This window comes from Micrasema longulum, unplaced genomic scaffold, assembly GCF_059751315.1.
Source record: "Micrasema longulum isolate JH-2025_06_02 unplaced genomic scaffold, ASM5975131v1 h1tg001537l, whole genome shotgun sequence".
NCBI lineage: Eukaryota > Metazoa > Arthropoda > Insecta > Trichoptera > Brachycentridae > Micrasema > Micrasema longulum.
Window position 1 is genome coordinate 371,089 of NW_028278720.1, and position 21,178 is coordinate 392,266.

Genomic DNA, 21,178 nt, shown 5'->3' on the forward strand with positions numbered 1-21,178 from the left:
TATTTTAAGAGCTAAGCAAATTATGCCATTTGCATAGACTAGTATTTTTTTTGTAAAAACACTTTCTTAAAGCTTTGGTAATGCGTAATATTTATTGATTTTTAAAAAAATGTTTGACCATGCTAAGAAATCAATTGATTTAAAAAGTCTGTATGATGCATACGTCTTTTGAAACATACAATTTTGTATACCATAACTTCTGGATATTTGAAATAGCTTTTTACTAGATTAATCGTGTTCAAAAGTTTTTTTTATACATAATTTGATGGTGTGTCACCTTGAAAGTGTTTTGCCGGTGTTAAAAAGTTACGAATTTAGAAAAACGTATGTAATAACGACAAAAACTTTACAGTTTAAATTCTATATATCGAAATCTGTATAAATAATTATTTATGAGTAATTAATTGCACTGTTGTTACAATGAGCCAATTTCCCACAATAGTTTCATTAACAATCCAGTTAGCGACCATCGTGTTTGCTTTTACAAGGACATATCTGATTATTGATAACAATTATTGTTGACACCCTTCTGTGATTATAATTAAGAAAATCTATTATATTTTATATCGTACGTAGAAGGCTAAATAAAGCCCCTTCCCGGGAGACTTAATTACGAAACCCGTTGTGCGAATTGCACGCTAGGTTAGCTCAGTAGTCAAATAACACATTATATACTTGTCAATATTTACGAGATTGCGTGTAATGATTATAATAGTGTTGTTAATGTAAATATCTAATAATAAAGCAGTCCAATTATATCGCAGACTTCATCAAAAACGCGTTGTAACTGCGAGATTCAAACGACTTCATTTGTGACTGAACGAAAGCCTGTTTTACTAAGAAAATTGGTTGGAAAATAATGTAACAATATGCTGTAGTCTATTTTAAATTAGCATTTAATAAGAGATTCAGCAAGTGTTTCCGTCATATTCACAATTATTTCAATATCTTCATGACTAGCTTTCCATAGTAATCACTTTGCAGATAATTTTTCAAATGTCTGGAAACTATTATGTTTTAAAACAAAATTTGACTTCACCTTTTGATTTCAAAGAGATACCAATACTTTCAATAGGTAATGTATATATTTTTTAAAGGCGTGTTAATTTATTTACTTAAAAAAACCATTTTGTTGAAATGCGTTTCAGTTTAGGATAATTGCAGCCTCATTAGTACTAATTGTATATTACCGAGAACTTTTTCAAAAAATATTTAAATTTTGACTTTTCCTACAACTTGTAAAATAGTTAAGTATTTGCAAATATTTCGAGGGTTCTAAAAATATTTATCATTGTTACAAAAGAAGTCAGGGTACGTTATAAAAAAACTCATGTGACGTAAAAATTTCTTTGGAAACGAAGGGGTATCCAGCAGTGGCGAATAGTGATTTTATTTACAGTTAAACTATAAATAAAAAAAACATTTTTGTACCTACATAGGAGGTACTTAATATAATGAAAGTAATATATACTAAAAATTGATATTTTTCTGCTGGGGTTCTGTGTGATACAACAGCTCTCATCCATGAAATCAACTCAAACGATGTAACTTCGTGATATATCATATTATATAGATATATTATCCATTGCTTTAATATATAATTCATTAAAAAATAAATAAAAAATTCCACTATGAATTCAGTCGATATTAGGTATTCAATTTAAATGTCAACTGGCCGCATTGTTCTAGTAATTAATAGTGCTAAAAACGGCCGCGTGGAGCGCTTTACGTCCTGCAATATTACGCATGAAAGTAATTATGGTCTTATGTCATAAGTACCATCTCAAAGAAAAATAGTCTTTAAGTAACAATGTTCGAAATACTGTTTTCCAAATCAAGAATCTTCGAATAATTTGAGTAATCTGCATGTTTAATCTAGGAAAAAAACCCGCACTGGGGTTAATACATTCAAAATATAGTACACTTATTTGTATGAAAAAATAATCTGGAATAATCGGCTAGTTTCTTGGCTCACCGCAGGCGCTGGGCGCGCTTTATTAAAATTTATATTTATATTAGGATAAAAATACAAACTGTGAAAATGATTTAAAATAAATGGTAATTATTTATTTGTTTTTCTGTATTCTATTATGGTAAGTCAAATATAATGGTAAGCTGCGCATAATCGCTTCTATACACGGTTCGCCCCTGGTATCCAGATATTTGAACATCGTTGTTCAATAAAAGCGTCCGCTCCTTTGCCGAAACATTAAAAAAAACTGGTGTCTTTCTTTAGTATTTAAAAACTCCAATTTGAATCGTTCATAATATTATATGTATTTATTGGTACAACTTTTTATTGTAGGGCCCCTTAAACAGGAATTTATTTGCTCATTTGGAACTTTACCATTATTTAAATGTAAAAATAATATCAATCAAATGTAATCCTACCTGAATGACTCTCATTGGAAGTCCAGTTTCTTTCGCCAGTTGCTCCCTGATATGTCGTGTCGGTTTGGGAGTTTGCGAGAAAGCCGTCTTCAGGATTTCAAGTTGCTTGGCCTTGATGGTGGTGCGAGGTCCTCGTCTTTTGGAGCCTCCGTTTCCATCATCGGGGGACTTGTTTTCGGCTTGCGAGTCGCGGGTCTCAGGGTCCCCGTCCAGCGAGCCCTAAAAATAATACAAAGAAATTTTGTATTTTTCCGTTACAGTTTAAATTATTCTAGACGTCGTTTATTCCATTGTGGCACACTCATACTGAAGAAAATATATTTTGTGGCCGAAATATAATAAACGCATCTATATTGACTTAAAAACAGGAATGAGAATAGTGAATGAGAACTATCAGGGTTGGTAAAATACACGGTTTTTTAGGGCCAGACCGCAAAACTTCAGAGCAACATTCCTCATGGTAAGCTTTAAAAAATCCTTGTAATTTTTTTCCAAAAAGTCTCCCACTCAGCCGCTTCCCTTGTCGTTGGTAAAGTACGTTTTTATCGCATTTTTTTGTCCGGGAAGAGTTGGGGTTTGTTGGGTTTAGTTTGCTAGTCCGAGAAATTAAAGATTTACTCCATTTTGAGATCATATTTTTTTTTTTAAATGACATTTTGGAAAAAAAATATTAGGATTTTTTTTAAAGCTTACCACGACGAATATTTCGCGATCTGGCTCTGAAAAACCGTGTACAAGAACTCCCCCACCCCGAACACCCGTTCTCGAAAACCGCTATGAAAGTTTTGTTATTAAAACTATTATTGACAATTCAATCCCATAAATTAAAAAAACACTTACTTGCTTATTTTTATTACCTTATACTTGTTTTTTATTTTTTACTATTTTATCAAATTACATTGTAGTATTGGCAAATACGCATTTCATATATACATATTTTTATTTCTTCCTTTTGCGTGATAATATATGCTTGCTTAAATTTGTCTTTCTTGCTAACCGTAACACTTTATTTACTGTGTTTGCTTTACAGAATTTATTTCATAAGCTTTGCATTTTTTGTTTATATGCTTACTGTTTTTTTTTGCATACCTTTGTTATTATTGTTTTTTTTTTACTTTGTAAAACTTTTTATTATATCCTTTCTAACTAATTTCACATCTTTTTTCTGTATATTCTGTGTTTATTATTTAGTATGTTGGCATGTATTTTATTTTTGTTTTTTGTTAATGCCTTTTGGTCGTTAATGAACAAAATAAATAAATTAATTATAATACGTTTACTTTAAGTATAAGTGTTAACAAAGGTTATGTTTGGTTTTGTTTCCAAATACAGATAACAAGAGTCAACAAATTAGTCAATAATATGTTCTTCTTATTTGTTTTCTCCTTTATTCCCTCGATTGAACGCGAATAAAAGGAGGTGTCGAAAATGTTTACTTTTGCCTACTTGATATTCCATTTTTAAGGCTTGCAGTCGAATAAAAATAATATATGTAACGTGAAAGCTAAAAAAAAATATTATTTCGAGTGATGGTTGAGCCGATAATTTGTTTCAATGCATCGCATGTAAGTAGATACTGGCTCATTTTGATTTGTGAGGTTGCCACGCCTGACTGGACATTTTGTCGGTTGGCAACACTGCTCGTCTTCCGCGCCACTCTTCGCTTTTTCAACGAGTTATGTTCGCACGCTTTTCTAATTATTGAAAAGTATTTTTTGCTTTTTTCGCCGTAAAAGTTAATATGACGCCGCAAACGTTTTATCATCCATCGCCATTGATCATCATCCGCCGCGCCGCCTCCAGACTCCAGGCAGTTTTCCTGATCACCAGTTTCCCCGTTAGCGCGTGAGCTGATCGCCGACAAGGAAGAAGACTCAACACCAGGTTAGTCAGTGTTTTTACATATTGATATTCTCTGGTTCGGGTATATTTTAATAGATTGTTGGCTGCATAATCCACTAGGCCACATTGGCAGTTTTGGAGAAAATAATTTGACTGTCCGCTATAAAAATATATTTAAATCGCAAAAGGAGAATTCTATTTACACGTATTCTTCAAATGACATACCTATAACCTTTACCATTTTCTTTATGTGTAATTATAAATTTGGAAAAAAACTAACTCAACTTATGTCAACTCCTAATACATTATTTTCCGACTAACCTGATCTTCTGAGTCATCTTGCCCCGTTTTGGAGTCGCTGTTGAGGGACAAGTCTGCCGCGTGATGAGGGAGAGCGCCAGGGCTGTGCCCCGCGCCAGGCCCCTTGGGGGCTCCGCTGTCGTCGTCGTCTTCGTCCTCGTCATCGGTCCCCAAAACTGAATCTGCTGAGAAAATGGAAAAAAACGGTTAAAATTCGTGCCATTTAAACATGAGGTTGGGAAATTCAGCTTACATGTTTATCAATACCAATTATAATACCCCTTTTTTTCATACTTATTTTTATTTTTATTTTATTTTTGCACCACAACAGGCCAGCGGGCCCAGTTACAGGGCTGAATTACATCACAGAACACCCAGGCTTGAGAAAAAACACATTTTAATGTTTGTGTTCTCACCGGGAATCGAACCCGGAACATTCCGTGCGTGAGTCAAGCGTTTTGACCACTACACCACGGAGGCCGCCAATGCAAAACAAATTATGCCAAGAATTCGCTAATTAACCGAACAATTAATTATTTCACTGAAAATGAGCAAAGCTTAGATTTTGATACATATATTTATAAGAGAATGCAGTACAAAAAAAAATAGGTTTTTTTGTAATGGTTGGCTAGAAGCTATTGCTTTTAGCAATAAACCCGCCAAGTTCACTTATTTTTGTACTTAAAGTTTTAAATAATTAAACATTAAAAAATGTAAACAGTGTACGTTGGTGTTACTCAAAGCGTGTGTCCTATCAGCACGCTGATTACTTATTTTTGTGCAAGTAGGTAGATACTATGGCTAGTTTTATTAATGTCCTGACGAAGAGACGGGTACGTCTCAAAACCGGTAGACATAGAAAAGTAGGTTAGTGGTTACATTAGTGGGTACACCAATCGCAGCGTATCTTGATCATTTTTGTTACACGAAGGTAAGATAATTAGTCTTACGCTCAAAGTACCAGGACTATGAAATATTCAAGCGTAAAATCACCCTTTTAAATAAATATTTCAAATCAACCATGTCAGGAATCGAACCCGATACCTCTTACATGGTAGGCAAACGCGAGCTCGACGCAGAAGCATTTTGTGAAAATCACATCAAGGGCGCCGTACAATAAATAAATATCAGAGCACGTCTTGCTGGTTATACGCAATTATTTACTATCTAACATTTTATAAAATATTTTACCACAAAGTTAATGTTTTAAACATTTGTAATCTTACAAAGTCTCGTCACAAATATAAAATGGGTCATCATTTTAATAATAACTAATTTGTCGTAGATAGTAAATATCGTAGAGTTTGTCCATTTTTTTCATTAAGGATAATATTATATATTATGGTATTACTCGGTAGTTTTATTGCGCTCCCCTTTTGCGGCATATTTCTCCTCAACAGGCTTCTGAAAAAACGCTGGCAACACTCCTTCGCTACCCGCTGACGGCAGAACCAATCAGCGACGCGCACGACCCGCGGCCTATCTGCGCACGCACCGAGAGATCACCTGTCACAATCCATTGTCTATGGCTGACGGTCCGAATTCGAAAATCCAAACATCGAACACTCGGAAATTAAAGATGGCGGCAGCGGGCTGTCATGTCGGTTCGTATTTCGTATTGTTACAGTTTTTTGTGATCTTAGCATTGAATATAAATTTTTAAAACATTTGTGGGTATATTTTCTAAATCCGTAATCAACAAACGACTATCTGAAATTGAATATATAAAATACTCAGGACTGACAAAAGACAAACAATGAAATTCAGTGGCGGTTTTTAATTTTTATTATTTGATATTACATATTAAATATTATTCATAGAATTAAAAATTGTCCCGAAGGAAAGTAGAATCACATTTGAAAACAACGGATTGTGTCCAAAAATCCATCTACCTTGCCCTTACTTTCACCGCGTGCATGCGTGAAGTTGCCGCGTAATATTGCCAGACCGCGAAAAATAAAATCATAACACAAATGTAAGATATACCAAGAAAAGGCGATTTGCTAATTTCTCTAAAATTTTATTGTATACGCTTAAACATTGATTAACACAACGGAGTAGATAAGTAAAGGTCATTTAATAAGAGTAATTTAATAAATGAACTTTGAACTTAAAAAATAAAACACATTTTATTTTTTGTAAAATGGATATTTTAATGTCATGTTGAATAATATTTGATGTTTTAAAGATAATGTCGGTCAAATGTCCACCACGGCATTGTTTAATCCAAGAGGTCCGATTTTCATTAGTTCTCTCATTAGATGAGCAAAGTAGCGTAAAAACATTGGCAGAAAAAATGACCCTTTGCTTATCCATTCTGCTGTGTCAATCGATGTTCCCGCGGGTACAATAAAATTTTAGGGAAATTAACAAATTGCTTTTATTTAAAAATATGATTATCTTACATTTCTTATGATTATATTTTTCGCGATCTGGTAACATTACGCGGCGACTTCACGCATGAAGGTCGGGTAAGGTGGGGGTTTTTTCGGACACAGTCCGATGTATTCAAATGTGATTCTACGCTCCTTCTGGACTTTTTATAATTCTATGGGCGCAACGTATATATTTAAATTCAACGTAAAGGGCATTAAAAGTGAGTTCTTTTTACTCTACTACGCGTTTTGCACGGCAATGCTGTTCATTAATTTTTAGAACACGATTTCAAATTCACGTTATATGTAGCGTCATCATCGTACTCTCGTGCAAATCATTTGAAAAGAGAGGGTCTAAAAAGGAATTCTGTTTAGTTCTGGAGCGAATAATCACTAGTGCTGGGGTTGAATCTATTATTTTATGTTTTACATTACACGCCAATCAACGCGCACAATGCGAATGTCAAAAACACTGCCTCATTGTGCATTGTGTCAAATTATACAGCAAAATAAAAGCATTTTCCTTACCATAAGGGTTCTACAGTAATTGTTCAGTTCTACCTATAGTGAGGTGATTCAATTATTGTTTATCGACGATTCGACGTAAAGTTTATTATGCTACGAAACAATATTTTTATGGGCGATATGGATTTATTATTGCGCGGTTACCAAGGCGACATTTAAAGTATGTATTGGGTAGAGCTACCTACCTGACTATAAATATTATCGACTCTTTTATTACTTTTAAGAACCCACATATTCATGTGCATATTTCATTTTTATTTATTTGGTTTACAAACAATAAAAAACAATGTTAACAAACAGAATGATGAACTTCAGCTCTACGGGAAATCGGATAGAATAAATCTGTGCGCAATCGATGAAATCAGGGAAAAAATGAGTCATAGAGAGGGTGTTAAAATACATGGAGAAAAGATGACATCGCCCTGATTTCTAAATGTGAAGAAGAACTCACTGAGGCTCTGACCTCCATGGAGAATGTATTAAATAACAAATATAACATGAAAATAAACAGGAGCAAAACCAAAGTAATGGCTGTGGCCCGTAATGAGCAACGAATGAATATAGTAATGTCAGGAGAAACTCTGAAAAACGCGAAATAGTTTGTGTACCTTAGAGGCAGGATCACCTGGGATGGGAGAACAAAAAGAAAAGTCGACTGCCGCATACACCAAGCGAGGCTTGCGTTCAACAAAAAATCAAAGATTTTTGAATCAAATAATATCAATCTTAAACTCCGCAAGCAACCGCCAAGACATATGTATGGAGCATATTGATGTACGGTTGTGAGACATGGCGCCTTACCGAAAGAGATAAAAAGACTAGAGGCCTTCGAGATGTGGTGCTACAGAAAAATATCGGGAATTTGCTGGAGAGACCACATAACTAATGACGAGGTTCTCAACAGAATCGAAGAAGGTAGGCACCTAATCAAAACCATCTCAGAGAGGCGAGCCCGATGGATCGGCCACATTATGCGCCATACGGGTCTCCTGCATGACATCATAGAGGGAATGGCTGAGGGGACAAATTATAGAGGGCGCCCCCGACGGGAATATTTGGAGCAAGTGTGCGAAAACTGCGCCTCATATGTCGAGCTGAAGAGGGCTGCAGAAAATAGAGACCAATGGAGGACGAGATGCAGGACTTTGTCGCCAACCAATCCCCAGGATTGAGACTGCAAAGAAGAAATTTGTACCTCAGAGACACTTGGATGCAAATCCAGAATTCGATGAAATGACCTATCCAGTTTATTTTATTTTTATTTTATTAGGTAAACAAACAGTATGTACAAAAATATTGCCAATTTCTTTGTATATTTATGTAAGACACTCATGCACACACAAAAAAATAGTGTACACTTAATACAATCATTTAAATTATGTTCAATATAGTAAATGTAAAAGAAACGAAATGAAAACATATGTATTTAATAATAATAATAAAGTTAAATATCTGCTTCTCTAAAATTTTCTATAATTTTTGACCTAAATTCACAAAAAATATCAGCCTCGGTAAATATATTGTTATATTGGTCGCATATTCTGGGTATTGTAGATTGTTTAAAATAGTTTGTTGACGCGTTTTCTGTGTTATACAGAATATTAAGTAAGTAATGATGTAAGTCTTATAATGAAAGCGATGCATTAAGATACTGAAAATACAAATGAATGCTATTAATGATTAGAAATCACTGAGGGAAAGTAGATTCTTTAGGGTTTTGTTGAACATTTGACGTTTGGATTTGCATCCGTCTGCCTCTGCGGTACAAAAATATTTCTTGAGCGCGGTAAAAATCGGAGCATTAAATTGTTAATCTAAGTTTCCCGAAAACGTACAAAAAACATAATAAAAAATATTTTGATAAAAACGAACTACTTTGAACGACGTCACTGGTATGAATCAACCAATGATAAGAGATTTATGGAAGATTTCCGGTTTGCTTCCCGTTGAACGAATAGTCGAACTGATCAAGAATAAGCGGAAGAGAACCTCTTACGTCACACGCGGAGTTATTTCAGAAACAAATTTTTTTTTTAAATCATCGCTCTGATAATACGATGTATAAAAAGTGTAATAAAAAAAAATGGTTTAGTTTAATAGTTTATTAACGAACGTTTTTCTAAACTTAAATAAACAGTTTGACATGTGTCGAATAAACAAACTAATAATATAAGTGATTAAAATAAAATTATTGTTAACATTACTATATTTGATTCTTGACTTATATTTCTTAAACCTTAACATCGAAAAAATTGTGGTCTCAATACATTATTATTGAAAGAATCTATGTAAAATGTTTATGTATTCCTAAACAATATAATATATGCATAAAATCCCATAAGTGTCCCAACTCAAAACTGGACTTAGGTTCCATGGAGTTGGGATTTGTGTCTCGATAAATGTTTCATAAATATATGAGTGTTGTAAATCAAATAAATATCAAAATACAAAAATACCAAGTAACGAAAATGTTTTTCAAAATACGCAATTCCGTTATTCAAAAATGTTTTAAGTATGTCCAAATGCTTGAAGACATGCTGGATTTCCTCCCCAGGGAGTCATTAAAATCTAAATTTGTTGCAACAGAGAGGGAAGACATTTTTGAGAAGGGAATATGGAAGTCTAGGCATTTACAGGTCTTATCACCTGCCTTTGGCCGGTTTAAGTGGCTTAAATGATAATTCAACTAGATAAATCTCGTCTACATCAATAATGGTTTCAGCTCTAAGTCAACAGTACATTCCTCCACATACCCGAAAGCTTTTTAAAGTCCGTGGGTTTTCTAATGGGATTCACTCGTACAAAAAAGCTGTTTTTTTTTCGTCAATAAACGAGTTTTTGTTTTAAAATGTTTAATTTTATATATGGCGATTTTAATTTAATTTAAATGCTTTTTTTACTCCCTCTTTCACAGACGTCAACAGATGGAAGGTTGAGATAATGTGGATCAGAATGGTGGAAGTTACACAAAGTGTAAAGTGGCTACCAAAACCAGCCAATGACAGATCATAAGCCCTGTAAATGCCTAGACTTCCATACTCCCTTCTCAAAAATGTTTTACCTCTCAGTTGCAACAATGTTCATACCATAATTGTTTTAAATGAATAAATGTTCCGCCAACAAATACTCATGTCACAAGATAAATAGACGATTTTCAAACGCCCTTTCAGTCATCATAGACCTCAGCGGGGTGTAAAATAAAAAGCCCATTACATTGCTCGAGAAACCAACCCCCAACCCCTCACGAACATGATAATAGTTTAATCCTGCCGACAAACACTCGCCGAGTGTATTTGACAAACACTTCAAAACCAGAAGCGTTTCGCTTGTACCCCAGGCGAAACGTCCATCTCGCGAGGGTTCAACGTACATACTCGTATACCTATACAAGTCTCGTACATACTGTGGATGAGGCGCATCCCTTAAAAAAAGAGAAATGTAAAATATTATTCAAATTAAACAAACGAATCATCACATTGTTTCTCACTGGGCGTAAGCAGAAAGGACAAAACGCCACATCGCTCTTTCTTTAGACACGACAATGACTTAGAAAAATAGACACGTTATTCCGTATACAATCTACATCTCAGATATAGCAAAAAAATGCGTTTTCCTCATCAATTTGAAAGAAAGGGGGATAGCTAATCACAATACATGTAATCATTCAAGAAAAAAGCATATTTATTTAGTTGATATATTTCTTTAATGGGCGGACATAAAGAAAAACTGCAAAAGAGTAACTTTTCAGAAGGGCGAAAAAATGTTATTAAGAACCTTATTATTACCACAACGTAATACAAATGAATAGTAATCAGTTGACTATCGTGTATTATAGAGATGTGCGAACCGCAATATTTGAATTATTCACAATCGATTTTTGATGCAATCAAAATTTAATGTAGTTATGCAGAACGCAGCAAGGCATAGAAAAGTGAAACTGAAATAATAGCACTTTTCTGAAAGGAGTTAAAATCAAATCTACACAACAGTTTGTATGTTTTTTTACTTTGAAAAATGATAAATAATGCATACATTCGTTTTTCCTGTAATACAACAAAGAATTTAATTACGTATTTCACCAGTTTTTGTGATTTTTACAGACTGGCTTACCACCCAACCAAAAATATGCATTTTTCAGAAAACCGCCAGCGCTGCTTTTCCAAACGCTCTCGCGCCCGTAGACCCTTTTATCTCGCGTATTTTGTATGCAAACACGAGAGCTAAAAGCTTTTTCTACGGCCGCTAGACCGTTTGGAGTAGCAGCCCTGATCTGTAGCTCAATCACAAATAACTATCGACCTGCGTAAAGATGCTAAGCATTTGAGCGATCACAATGAACAATAATGAACATTCTTAAGTTATCGCAGTCATAAGTCAACGCGTGTGTATTCTAAAAGTCAATGCTCGTGTCGGTTTGTTTTTTAAATAAATACAGTTCATTGGAGAAAAATTGGCGTTTACTATAAAAAGAAATACAATATATTGCATTTGCAAAATAGTCAGGAGTATCTAATCCAAAAAGGCCAAATTAAATTACAATTACTATGGCGACTGCTTTTCTTGACACTTGGCTTGCCAACCGCCACCACCGGCTAAATGCAACGAATAGCATGATTAATTATTAATTAATTAAAATAGCAGTTTTGGAATATTTTCCATATTTACACCGGTGAAATTCAAATGTGTGATTGCGCAGCAGGATTATACGTCACGAAACGTAAATATGTTGACATTTTATATTAGGTGTTTTAATATACGATAAACAACCATGATGAGAAATTATTACTGATATTGAAAGATACCTCATTCAATCTTTGAATGTAGGTGACATTCTGTATTAAAACAAATACAGAGTGCTGGTAATTTGTGACAGGTATTTTCAAATGAATGACTCCATCCATTTTAAATACTCATGTAGGTTCTATCCACTTTATTATATTTATCTATATAGGTTTAAATTAAGGAATGATGACTATTGTCCACGCGATGATAATTCTTCACAGAACGAACGAACATCCGTTATTTCAGTGCCCATTTTTCAGTTTGAAACGCCATAATCTTGAAGCAGATGCAGGAAAGATGGAATATCCTTAACAGATATCCACTCTGTAGTTAAAAGTAGTTATCACTCGCCATTGTTCTCGAACTTTGCAACAATAGTGATGGACTCATAAAGGTAGTAAACCAAAATCAGTGATCGAACAACCCATTTCCAAGACAAACAAAAACGATTTTTTCCGAGTACCTTAGTCTTGTACATGACACGTAAGGCTACTAAATACAGGGGTCCAAATATATATTTAAAACATATATATATATATATTTATGAGAACTAGATTTCTGGAGGCATTTCTGTTCCAATCAGCATCTATACCGTAAAAAAATTCTAGTGGTGTGGGTGTTTTCTGCAAATTGAGAAATGTCGTTTTTGTGATCAACACTATTTTCAGAAGGTGATTATTTCAATTTTTGGACGAAAGGTTTAGGCTGTTTTTAACAGAACATAAAATTGACCTAAATGCACCCATTAACACCAATACCTCATTTTTTCAAAATTGTCTGCTGCCTGCTTTCTGCGTTAAATTCATTTAATTTATTTCTGCGTTCAATTCATCGCAATTATTTGTCCCAAATATTTTGCTATCAACGTTTCATATGAATATTTTTATTTTTATTGCGTGCAGTAAAAATCTCAAATTTATGTGTTTTTTATTATGTTAACACGTTATAGCATAATCATGAAAGTAATTAAAAGCGCTACAAAATTATTTTTTATATAAATGCACAGTTTTTAACAATAGAAAAACATTTAAATTAATTATGTATCAACAATTTTTTGAGTTTGTCCAAATTTTGTAGACAAGGACTGGATTCAACTCCCTGGGGAGCTGTTAATAATAATAAATAATATTTTCAGGCGTTGCCTAGTATGTAGGTGAAATAATTCAATTGGATGAATCTCACCCGCATAAATAAAGGTTTCAGCTCTTTAACTTCACAAACATCAACAGATGAAAGAATTAAAGGAATATAGGTGTTCAAATTAAGGCAGAATGGTAAATGTTACACAGTGTGTAAAGTGGCCACATAAACCAGCCATTGACAGGTCATAAGCCCTGTAGATGCATAGACTTCTATATTACCTTCTCTTAAATGTTCTTCATCTCTGTTATAATATGTTAATTATGTGTGTTATTAGTTAATTTTATTTACGTATTTTTTTTTATTTTATTCAGAAAACACACAGCCATACATAATAAGTATTAAAAATAACAATTTTTTAACATTAAAATATCAATTAAATTTTCATAAATTATGCGAAAGATATAAACATTGAATGTGACAAAAAAATCTAAATAAATAAGAAATTCAAGTGAGAAAATAATAATAGTTAACATTTGCGTTTTCAATGGAGGTTATCGTTGGTAATAAATTATAATAATTAAAAATACCGAATGCACACTCCGAGCCATCCACGCACACACACATGCACACACACATATAAAACATACACAAACATATACAGTACATGCGGCACATATACATAGCATACACCACACAAGATGCACATTCAACTACTATCCCAAATAATCTACCCCATATGGCACATAGGGCACTGAATTGGCGCACTGCCCGCATTGTATCTTGATCAATTTTATTACATAAAGGTAAGATGATCAGTCGTACACTTCACGTGCCAGTCCTGGAACTATAAAATATTTTCGTTTGAAACCATCATTTTAGTATGATATTTCAAGTCTACCGTATCGGAAATTGAACCTGAGACCTCTTTCATAAATCCTTTAAATTTTAAGTGCTAGTTTCATCGAAGAATATTTTTTTATTTGATACTAACCAGATAATTATATGGGATAACACCATAATATGGAAAAAATAAGTCTCTTGATTAATTTTAAAAACAAATAAATATGGGTATTGAGTTTTCCTACTGACATTTCTTGGTGGAACTGCATTTTAATTATAATAACAAAAATACTTTATAGTTTTATTCCACTTTTCCACACGTCAGACTGGTCTGACATCGTCAGACCAGTCTGACGATGTCGGTCACGACGAAACCCGGTCACTGGTAAAAAAACAAAAAAATAATTATAAATAAAAGAGGAATAAAACTATATGGTATTTTTATTATCATAACTATAGGTATCTCTAAAGATCTAATAAATTATGATTAAATGCTTAACACTCTAAAATTACCTAAATTTCTAGGACGTAGAACATCAACCGATATAATGACTGTGTAAAAGTTTGCAGTCTACCTTTGTTGTGTTTTGTAAATTCTCCAATCGTCAGACTACACCGATTAGGAAACAAGTTTGGAAAAAATACGTTTTCGAATATCAGTTTTAAGAGCGAAAATTCTTACGGCGATTTAATCAAAATAATGTTCATTATTTAAAAGCTGTATGAATTTCTCAGATTTTTAACGTTTTGCTTATCTACGCTTAAATAATACAGATTGTAAACTTTTTTTCTTCTTATTAATGTGTTATATAGTATTTTTCAACAATAAACGCCGTATTTCGGCTCTGAATCTAAACATTTAATTATATGAAGACACTTTATAAAAATGTATTTCAAATTAAAAAATTCTGGTCAGGCGACTACGGAAGGAGGTCCCTACAGAATGCCCACACGAGGTTTTCGCGTAACCTAAGCTACTTAATACCGAGAACACGTACGATGTTTGCTCGGAGACACTTTTCATATAGCTCTAAGAATGTTCAACGTCTTGGATGAACATATTAAGTTCTACAAAACAACGTCTATATTTAAGATGAAGATCCATAATTGGATTTTATCGAAGAGTAGAGACTACTGTATAAGATTGCTTTGGAAATAAATATATAATATCGATGCTGTTTTTATTATTATTCATATACGTATATATTTTATTTTATTTTATTTGGGAAATGAACAGTTCTACATACATATTTATAGTAAACAAACAGATATAGTGTATAAACTCAGAACTAATAACAGATTTCCACAAAGTATACAAAGTTAGTAAAGAAAATATATTACATATTAAATAAATACATGTAAGTTTATACATATAAAAATGCTATTTTCATGTAATCGTAAATATTTTTCAATAATTAAAGTTTTTTTTTTAAGAACAGTAAGTTATTGTAAATTGGGCGGGATTAGGACAAGGATGCTTGAAGAGAGGATAAGGAGGGGAAGGGAGATGTACATATTTATTATCATAATGTCTACTAAGCTACATAATGCATTTTAAGTGTAAATTTTAAATCTGACAGAGTGATGTTTGTGTAATCTATATCTTTAAATTTTGTATTGTACACTGAAAAAGTCCTACGAAAAAAAGCATTTTTAACTTACGATGTTTTACTTATTGGTACATGAAACAGGTGGTACCGTCTACAAATCCTGGCTGGCACATGTATTGTTATTAAACTAAGTAGTTCTGTACAGTCAACTATTCCTGTCATAGTTTTGTAAAGCAGTAGTTGGTTCGCACACACTGTGCGGTATTGTAGAGAAGTGATTCCATGGTAAGTGGAGGCAGTGAGAGTTATTTCATAAGAAATAGCGATTTTGTATTTTAGGTACTTTATAAATTTGTTTTGAATATTTTCTATTCTTGTTATAAATATGGCATACTGGGGATGTATGTATGTATGCATATGTATATCATCTCTGAATAAACTTAAAAGTGATGCTTAATAATTTGTGTATATATATTAACTGTTGCTAATCAAATCATAACATTATTTATTATTTTGTTTATTAAATTACATATTCTACCATATAAATGTGTTATTATTATTACTTTATTGAATTATTTTTTATATATTTTAATTATCAATTAATTACAGAATTGAATTATAAAATTACTATAAATTATTAATTAAATATTGCCATGTATTATGAAATAACTTTTCTGCATTCCATTTCTTGACATGTATAAATTTTTATTATTATTTTGTATATTGTTTTGATTATTTTGTATATTGTTTAATATGTTTTTGATTTATATATAGAAGAGACTCGACTTAACACGGATTTTTTTAACAAGTTGGGACATAAAAAAATATGATTGTGCTATGATAAAATTGTGTATTGTGTGCATTAAATAAATAAATATTTATATTCATAATAAATGTAATACATTTATTTTTCATATCGATAAAATACTCAATCTTATCACATTGCGAAACGTGAAGGAATTAGTGCATAAATTATGGAAATATATTTGCGTGAAGAAACGCACGAAAATAAAACACGATTCGGAAGTTTATGAATTTTTTATATCGGCATTTTATTTATAGCATAGAACCGTTAAAACGATAATTTAATGAAAATCACATTCCTATGTACATTAAAGCAAACAAAACAATATAAATATTATTTCCTGCAAAAAATATTCACACCGACTAGAGTTTAATGAGGAAGTTACGTGGTTTTTAAAATTTGTTATTTTATTAATTTTACAGAAACAAACAGTCAACAATGATAATAAAATAACGTCAAAAAGATACGGTTTAAAGGCAGACCAGCAAAGTTTTTAAATAAAAATCATACATATTATTAAATTGTGTTACAACAAAAGGGCTGTTAGTGTGTATTTGTATGAGAGTAAGTATAGAGGTGTGTTTGTGTGTATTTGTGTGGGAGTAGGTGTTCAGGTGTGTAAGCGAGAGCATCATTAAATATCATGTGAGAGCGTATCGCAGCCAGGAATAATGAGTCTTAATGTATTTTTAAATAGATGAAGGGGCAAGTTAAATGCATCAATAAATGAAAAAAATTGCATTATAGTTTGAGCAAGAACCATAGAGGAAAGAGTGTTGTGCATAGTTAGTGGTACACACTGGCAGATGGAAAAAATATTTATTTCTTGTCACGCGAAAGGGGACATTCAGATTAATTTTGGAGAGTAGGTTCAAAGAGTCTACCTTATTATTTAATAATTTATATAAATGGCATAATGAGGAATTTCATTGTTTTTTTTTTCTTTTTTTATTTGTTAATAGAATATTAAACTAAACCAGTATTTATTTTTTAAATTTTATATATCGTATTGTCAGCGCTATAATTTATTAAAGTTTTGTATTTCTGAAATAACTCCGCGTGTGACGTCAGAGGTTATTCTATGACAGTTCTTCCGATTGGTTCGTTTACTGTAACCAAATCGGATATCCTTCAAAGCTCTCATATCATTGGATGGTTCTTATGAACCAGTGACTTTATTCAATATTGTGCGTTTTTATTTATTTTTTAATATTTTTTTCGTACATATTTAAGAAATTTTACCGTACAATTTAATGCTCTAATTTTTAGCACACAAGAAAACATTTTTTGAATCCAATTTCCTGTAGGGCTGAAGTTCCTCATTCAGATATAGTGCGTATATTTTCAAGGGAAAAAAATAAATTTTGTTTGGCAGATTGGCTGTAAGTGCAAACCGTTTTATTGTTTGTTAATGGACTATAAAACCAAGCCAAGAACTTTTCTTTTAAAGTTTGATGTATCGCATTATGAGCGCTATTATTTTTTTATTTTTGAAATAACTACGTGTGACGTTTCAAGTTATCTTCCACTTCTTATCGGTCAGTTCTGCCGATTGGTCCGTAGATTTACCGCACACCGGTTCAAACCTTTCACAACTCTCTTATTGTCATTTCATTCATATGAACTAGTGACGACGTTCAAAGTATTTCGATTTGATTAAAATCGGTTTTTTTCGTACATTTCAAGAAACTTTGCCGTACAATTTAATGCTTTAATTTTTACCGCGATTAGAAAAACATTTTTTATATACAATTTCCCGTGGGGCTGAACTTCATTATTGTAATAAAATTATGCAAAATATTAAGTTGCTGCCATAACCAATATTGACTCGATGGGGAACTTGCTTTAGATTGTAATAGGAATCGCAATTTATCGGGCTTTTCGCCACTGGGTATGTATAGGCAAATCGAGATGATCACGAAAGGGATTGTAACTTTGAAAGGATATTTAAAATTTAGTATACAACTTAATACTAAATAATAATAAAACATTGCTTTCTAATTACTGGCGGCTCCTGTCCAAAAACCTTGGCAGTGGATTTCATTACATGTTTTCAACTTGTGTATTTTATTTTTATTTTTTTATTAATAAATTTCATAAAAGGTAAAATGTTATCACTGTAACTCTCCAAAAAAAGAGACTAACTCTTGTGCTTGGAGAGTGACTTACACTATTGTAGTTGTTTATTTATAAGAGTTAATATAATTTTAAATACGAGCACATGAGGAGAAAAAAACACAGGATATATAAAGAAAAAACATAAAACAATAATACATTCATACTAATTAAAATTCAATGTAGTTTTTACACGTGCTCAAAAATTTTCTTTATATTTAGCAACAGTATTTCTACAATTTGAAACGACACAACACGGTATAGTTGAATTCAAATCGGGAGTTGCGTACTGAGCGACGTCTACAAAGAAACTAATGGGTCAAAACGTAAAACTACTCGTTTACGAGTAATTAATTCGTCTTATGTTTGATGCGCGTATGCGGATTCTGGACTTTTCTTAATTCTATGTATTCAATATATAATGTTGTACCAGTATCTTTATTATATATATATACATAATTCCTCTGTACGTGTGATGTCACCGTACTCCTCCTAAACGGCTTAACTGATTTACGTGCGGTTTTCAGAGAAATATAGATCTTTGCGCTGTGCGTGTACGTAGATATTAAAATCTTCAATCGAATATGTAAAAAAGAAGTAAGGAGCATAAATGTTTTATTCGTCAATTTACCAGGGTTACATTCGAGGAGAATGCATTTGCAAAAAAATTGAGAAAAGTTGTTTTTTGTGTATAAAAAAGTTTGTTTTTGAATGTTTACACGCAGCATTTTTTTTTGTGGATCTCAATCAGATTCTTTCCTTAAATTCCTTATAATTTCTACCCATTTATTTCTTTTTATTGGATTTTTGTCAACACTAAAATAATATTAAATTCAATACATTTTTAAAAATCGTATTCCTACATAAGTACACCACTTTGTTGGTGAGACGACCGGAGTTTGACGTTTTCAAAAAGAATTTGAAAAAATATTTATTTTATGTTTTGAAATTCAACCATAAACAAGTACCTACTTATATGCAATATTTTTTGAATATCAACAATTTTTAGTTTTGGAATTTAATCACAAACAAGTACCTAGATGAAAAGTATTTTTACAAGATGATAGCAGGCAAGCCAACGTTCGGGCAGGACAACGTCTGTCGGGTCCGCTAGTTGAATATATAATGTTGCAATCAATTACTAATTTATTTGCACATATGGTTACTTGGCAGTGCACTGCATTTATGCGCATATTGGAACCGCCTCCGATTCGAATACTTGATTCTTAGTGTCGTGAACTATTGATACAAGAACAGTGCGGAAACATTTCAAATAAAGTTAACCGATTAATTTAACAGCTAAGCGCATCAAAGTCTTCCATCTTGCGCAAAAGACGCTTGTTTCTTCTTTTGGTTACCGTCTATTCGTTACTTTCTAGGATTTCGCAACCGTGGCTATAAAATGCAAGAGGTTTATATTCCAATAAGCATAAATCCTTTACGATCGCCTTCGCGGATGGAGTTCGGCCATTTTATGGGGGAATTAAACGCCACGACTGCTGGTAAATGGAAGACCAAAACTGGAAATGAAGCATAGTTTCCGTAGAGTTTTTTATATTGTGCTTAGCAAAATAACAAATGCTTTCTGTGAAGAAAATGTGAAGACGCGTGCTGTGTGCCAGTGAAATCAGTTGTGAAGAAGATACTGTAATTAATTCATACGAAATAGATATTTTTTTACTGCAAGCTATTTTGGAAGAAACGGTTCAGGATACGAACCGCAGAAGACTCTCCACATAACAAATTCAAATAAAGCTAATTCGACCACATAACCGAATTTCGCACGCAACTACACTGGCTCAGTATCAGGCATAGAAGAAACATTCACATTCCATCACTTCTTCACAATATTTTAAATAATATCACTTCGCTTGTTTATCTGAGAGAGTTCTTCCAACCTCTATCACAACACGGACTATCTCTTCGTTCTAGTAATGAGAGAACCTTAAAAGAGTATGTGACTACAAATTGATTGTAGATCACTTTGTTAATCCGGAATATAAAAAAAGAGTTCCCTACACTCACAATTCTAGATTAAAAACTAAGGGCTCCCTGTTTACTCCCCGAATTACAAATTACTTCGGAGAGCGAACATTAAATTGCGTTGTTCCAAGATTGTTCAATGATCTCCCACAAACCATCATTAACATGAAAAATCTTCAAATGAAAAAAAAAGAACTGAATAAATATCTTCTAGATACTTTATAGTGCCTGTTTATAAATAAATCTGTAAAATATAAATAAAATAAATGTAATATAAAGCTGTCATAAAAAAAAATGTGTCCCACCGAAAAGTCTTTAGACTTAGTGGGTAACAAATTCTTTTATGTATTTTTTAATTATAAAATAAACGCTGCTCTGCAGCACTGAAACTGAATACCCTTTCATCGCTCTAATTTTCTCGCCTCTTCTTTCACAGTAGTAGCTGCTCAATTGTGGAATAATCTACCCACTAATGTTTACATTTAAGTCAAGATTGAAATGTCACTATCTAAATATTTAAGTTGTTTCTTTATCCTTCTTCTTTTCTTCCCATCCCCTTTCCTCTATTCATAGTATAGTGTAAATTT

At 32.6% G+C, this 21,178-nt stretch overlaps 1 protein-coding gene across 1 annotated transcript in view; it reads right to left on the minus strand.

The window, feature by feature from the left end:
- The window catches only part of Lim1 (LIM homeobox 1), a 160,920-nt gene that overhangs the window by 63,859 nt on the left and 75,883 nt on the right, over nucleotides 1–21,178 (minus strand). Inside the window, exons 4-5 of the mRNA XM_088236345.1 lie at nucleotides 4,555–4,715; nucleotides 2,392–2,610 (exon numbers count right to left, since the gene is read on the minus strand). Of these exons, the coding sequence (XP_088092471.1) occupies nucleotides 2,392–2,610; nucleotides 4,555–4,715 (380 nt within the window). The remainder of the gene's footprint in view (nucleotides 1–2,391; nucleotides 2,611–4,554; nucleotides 4,716–21,178) is intronic.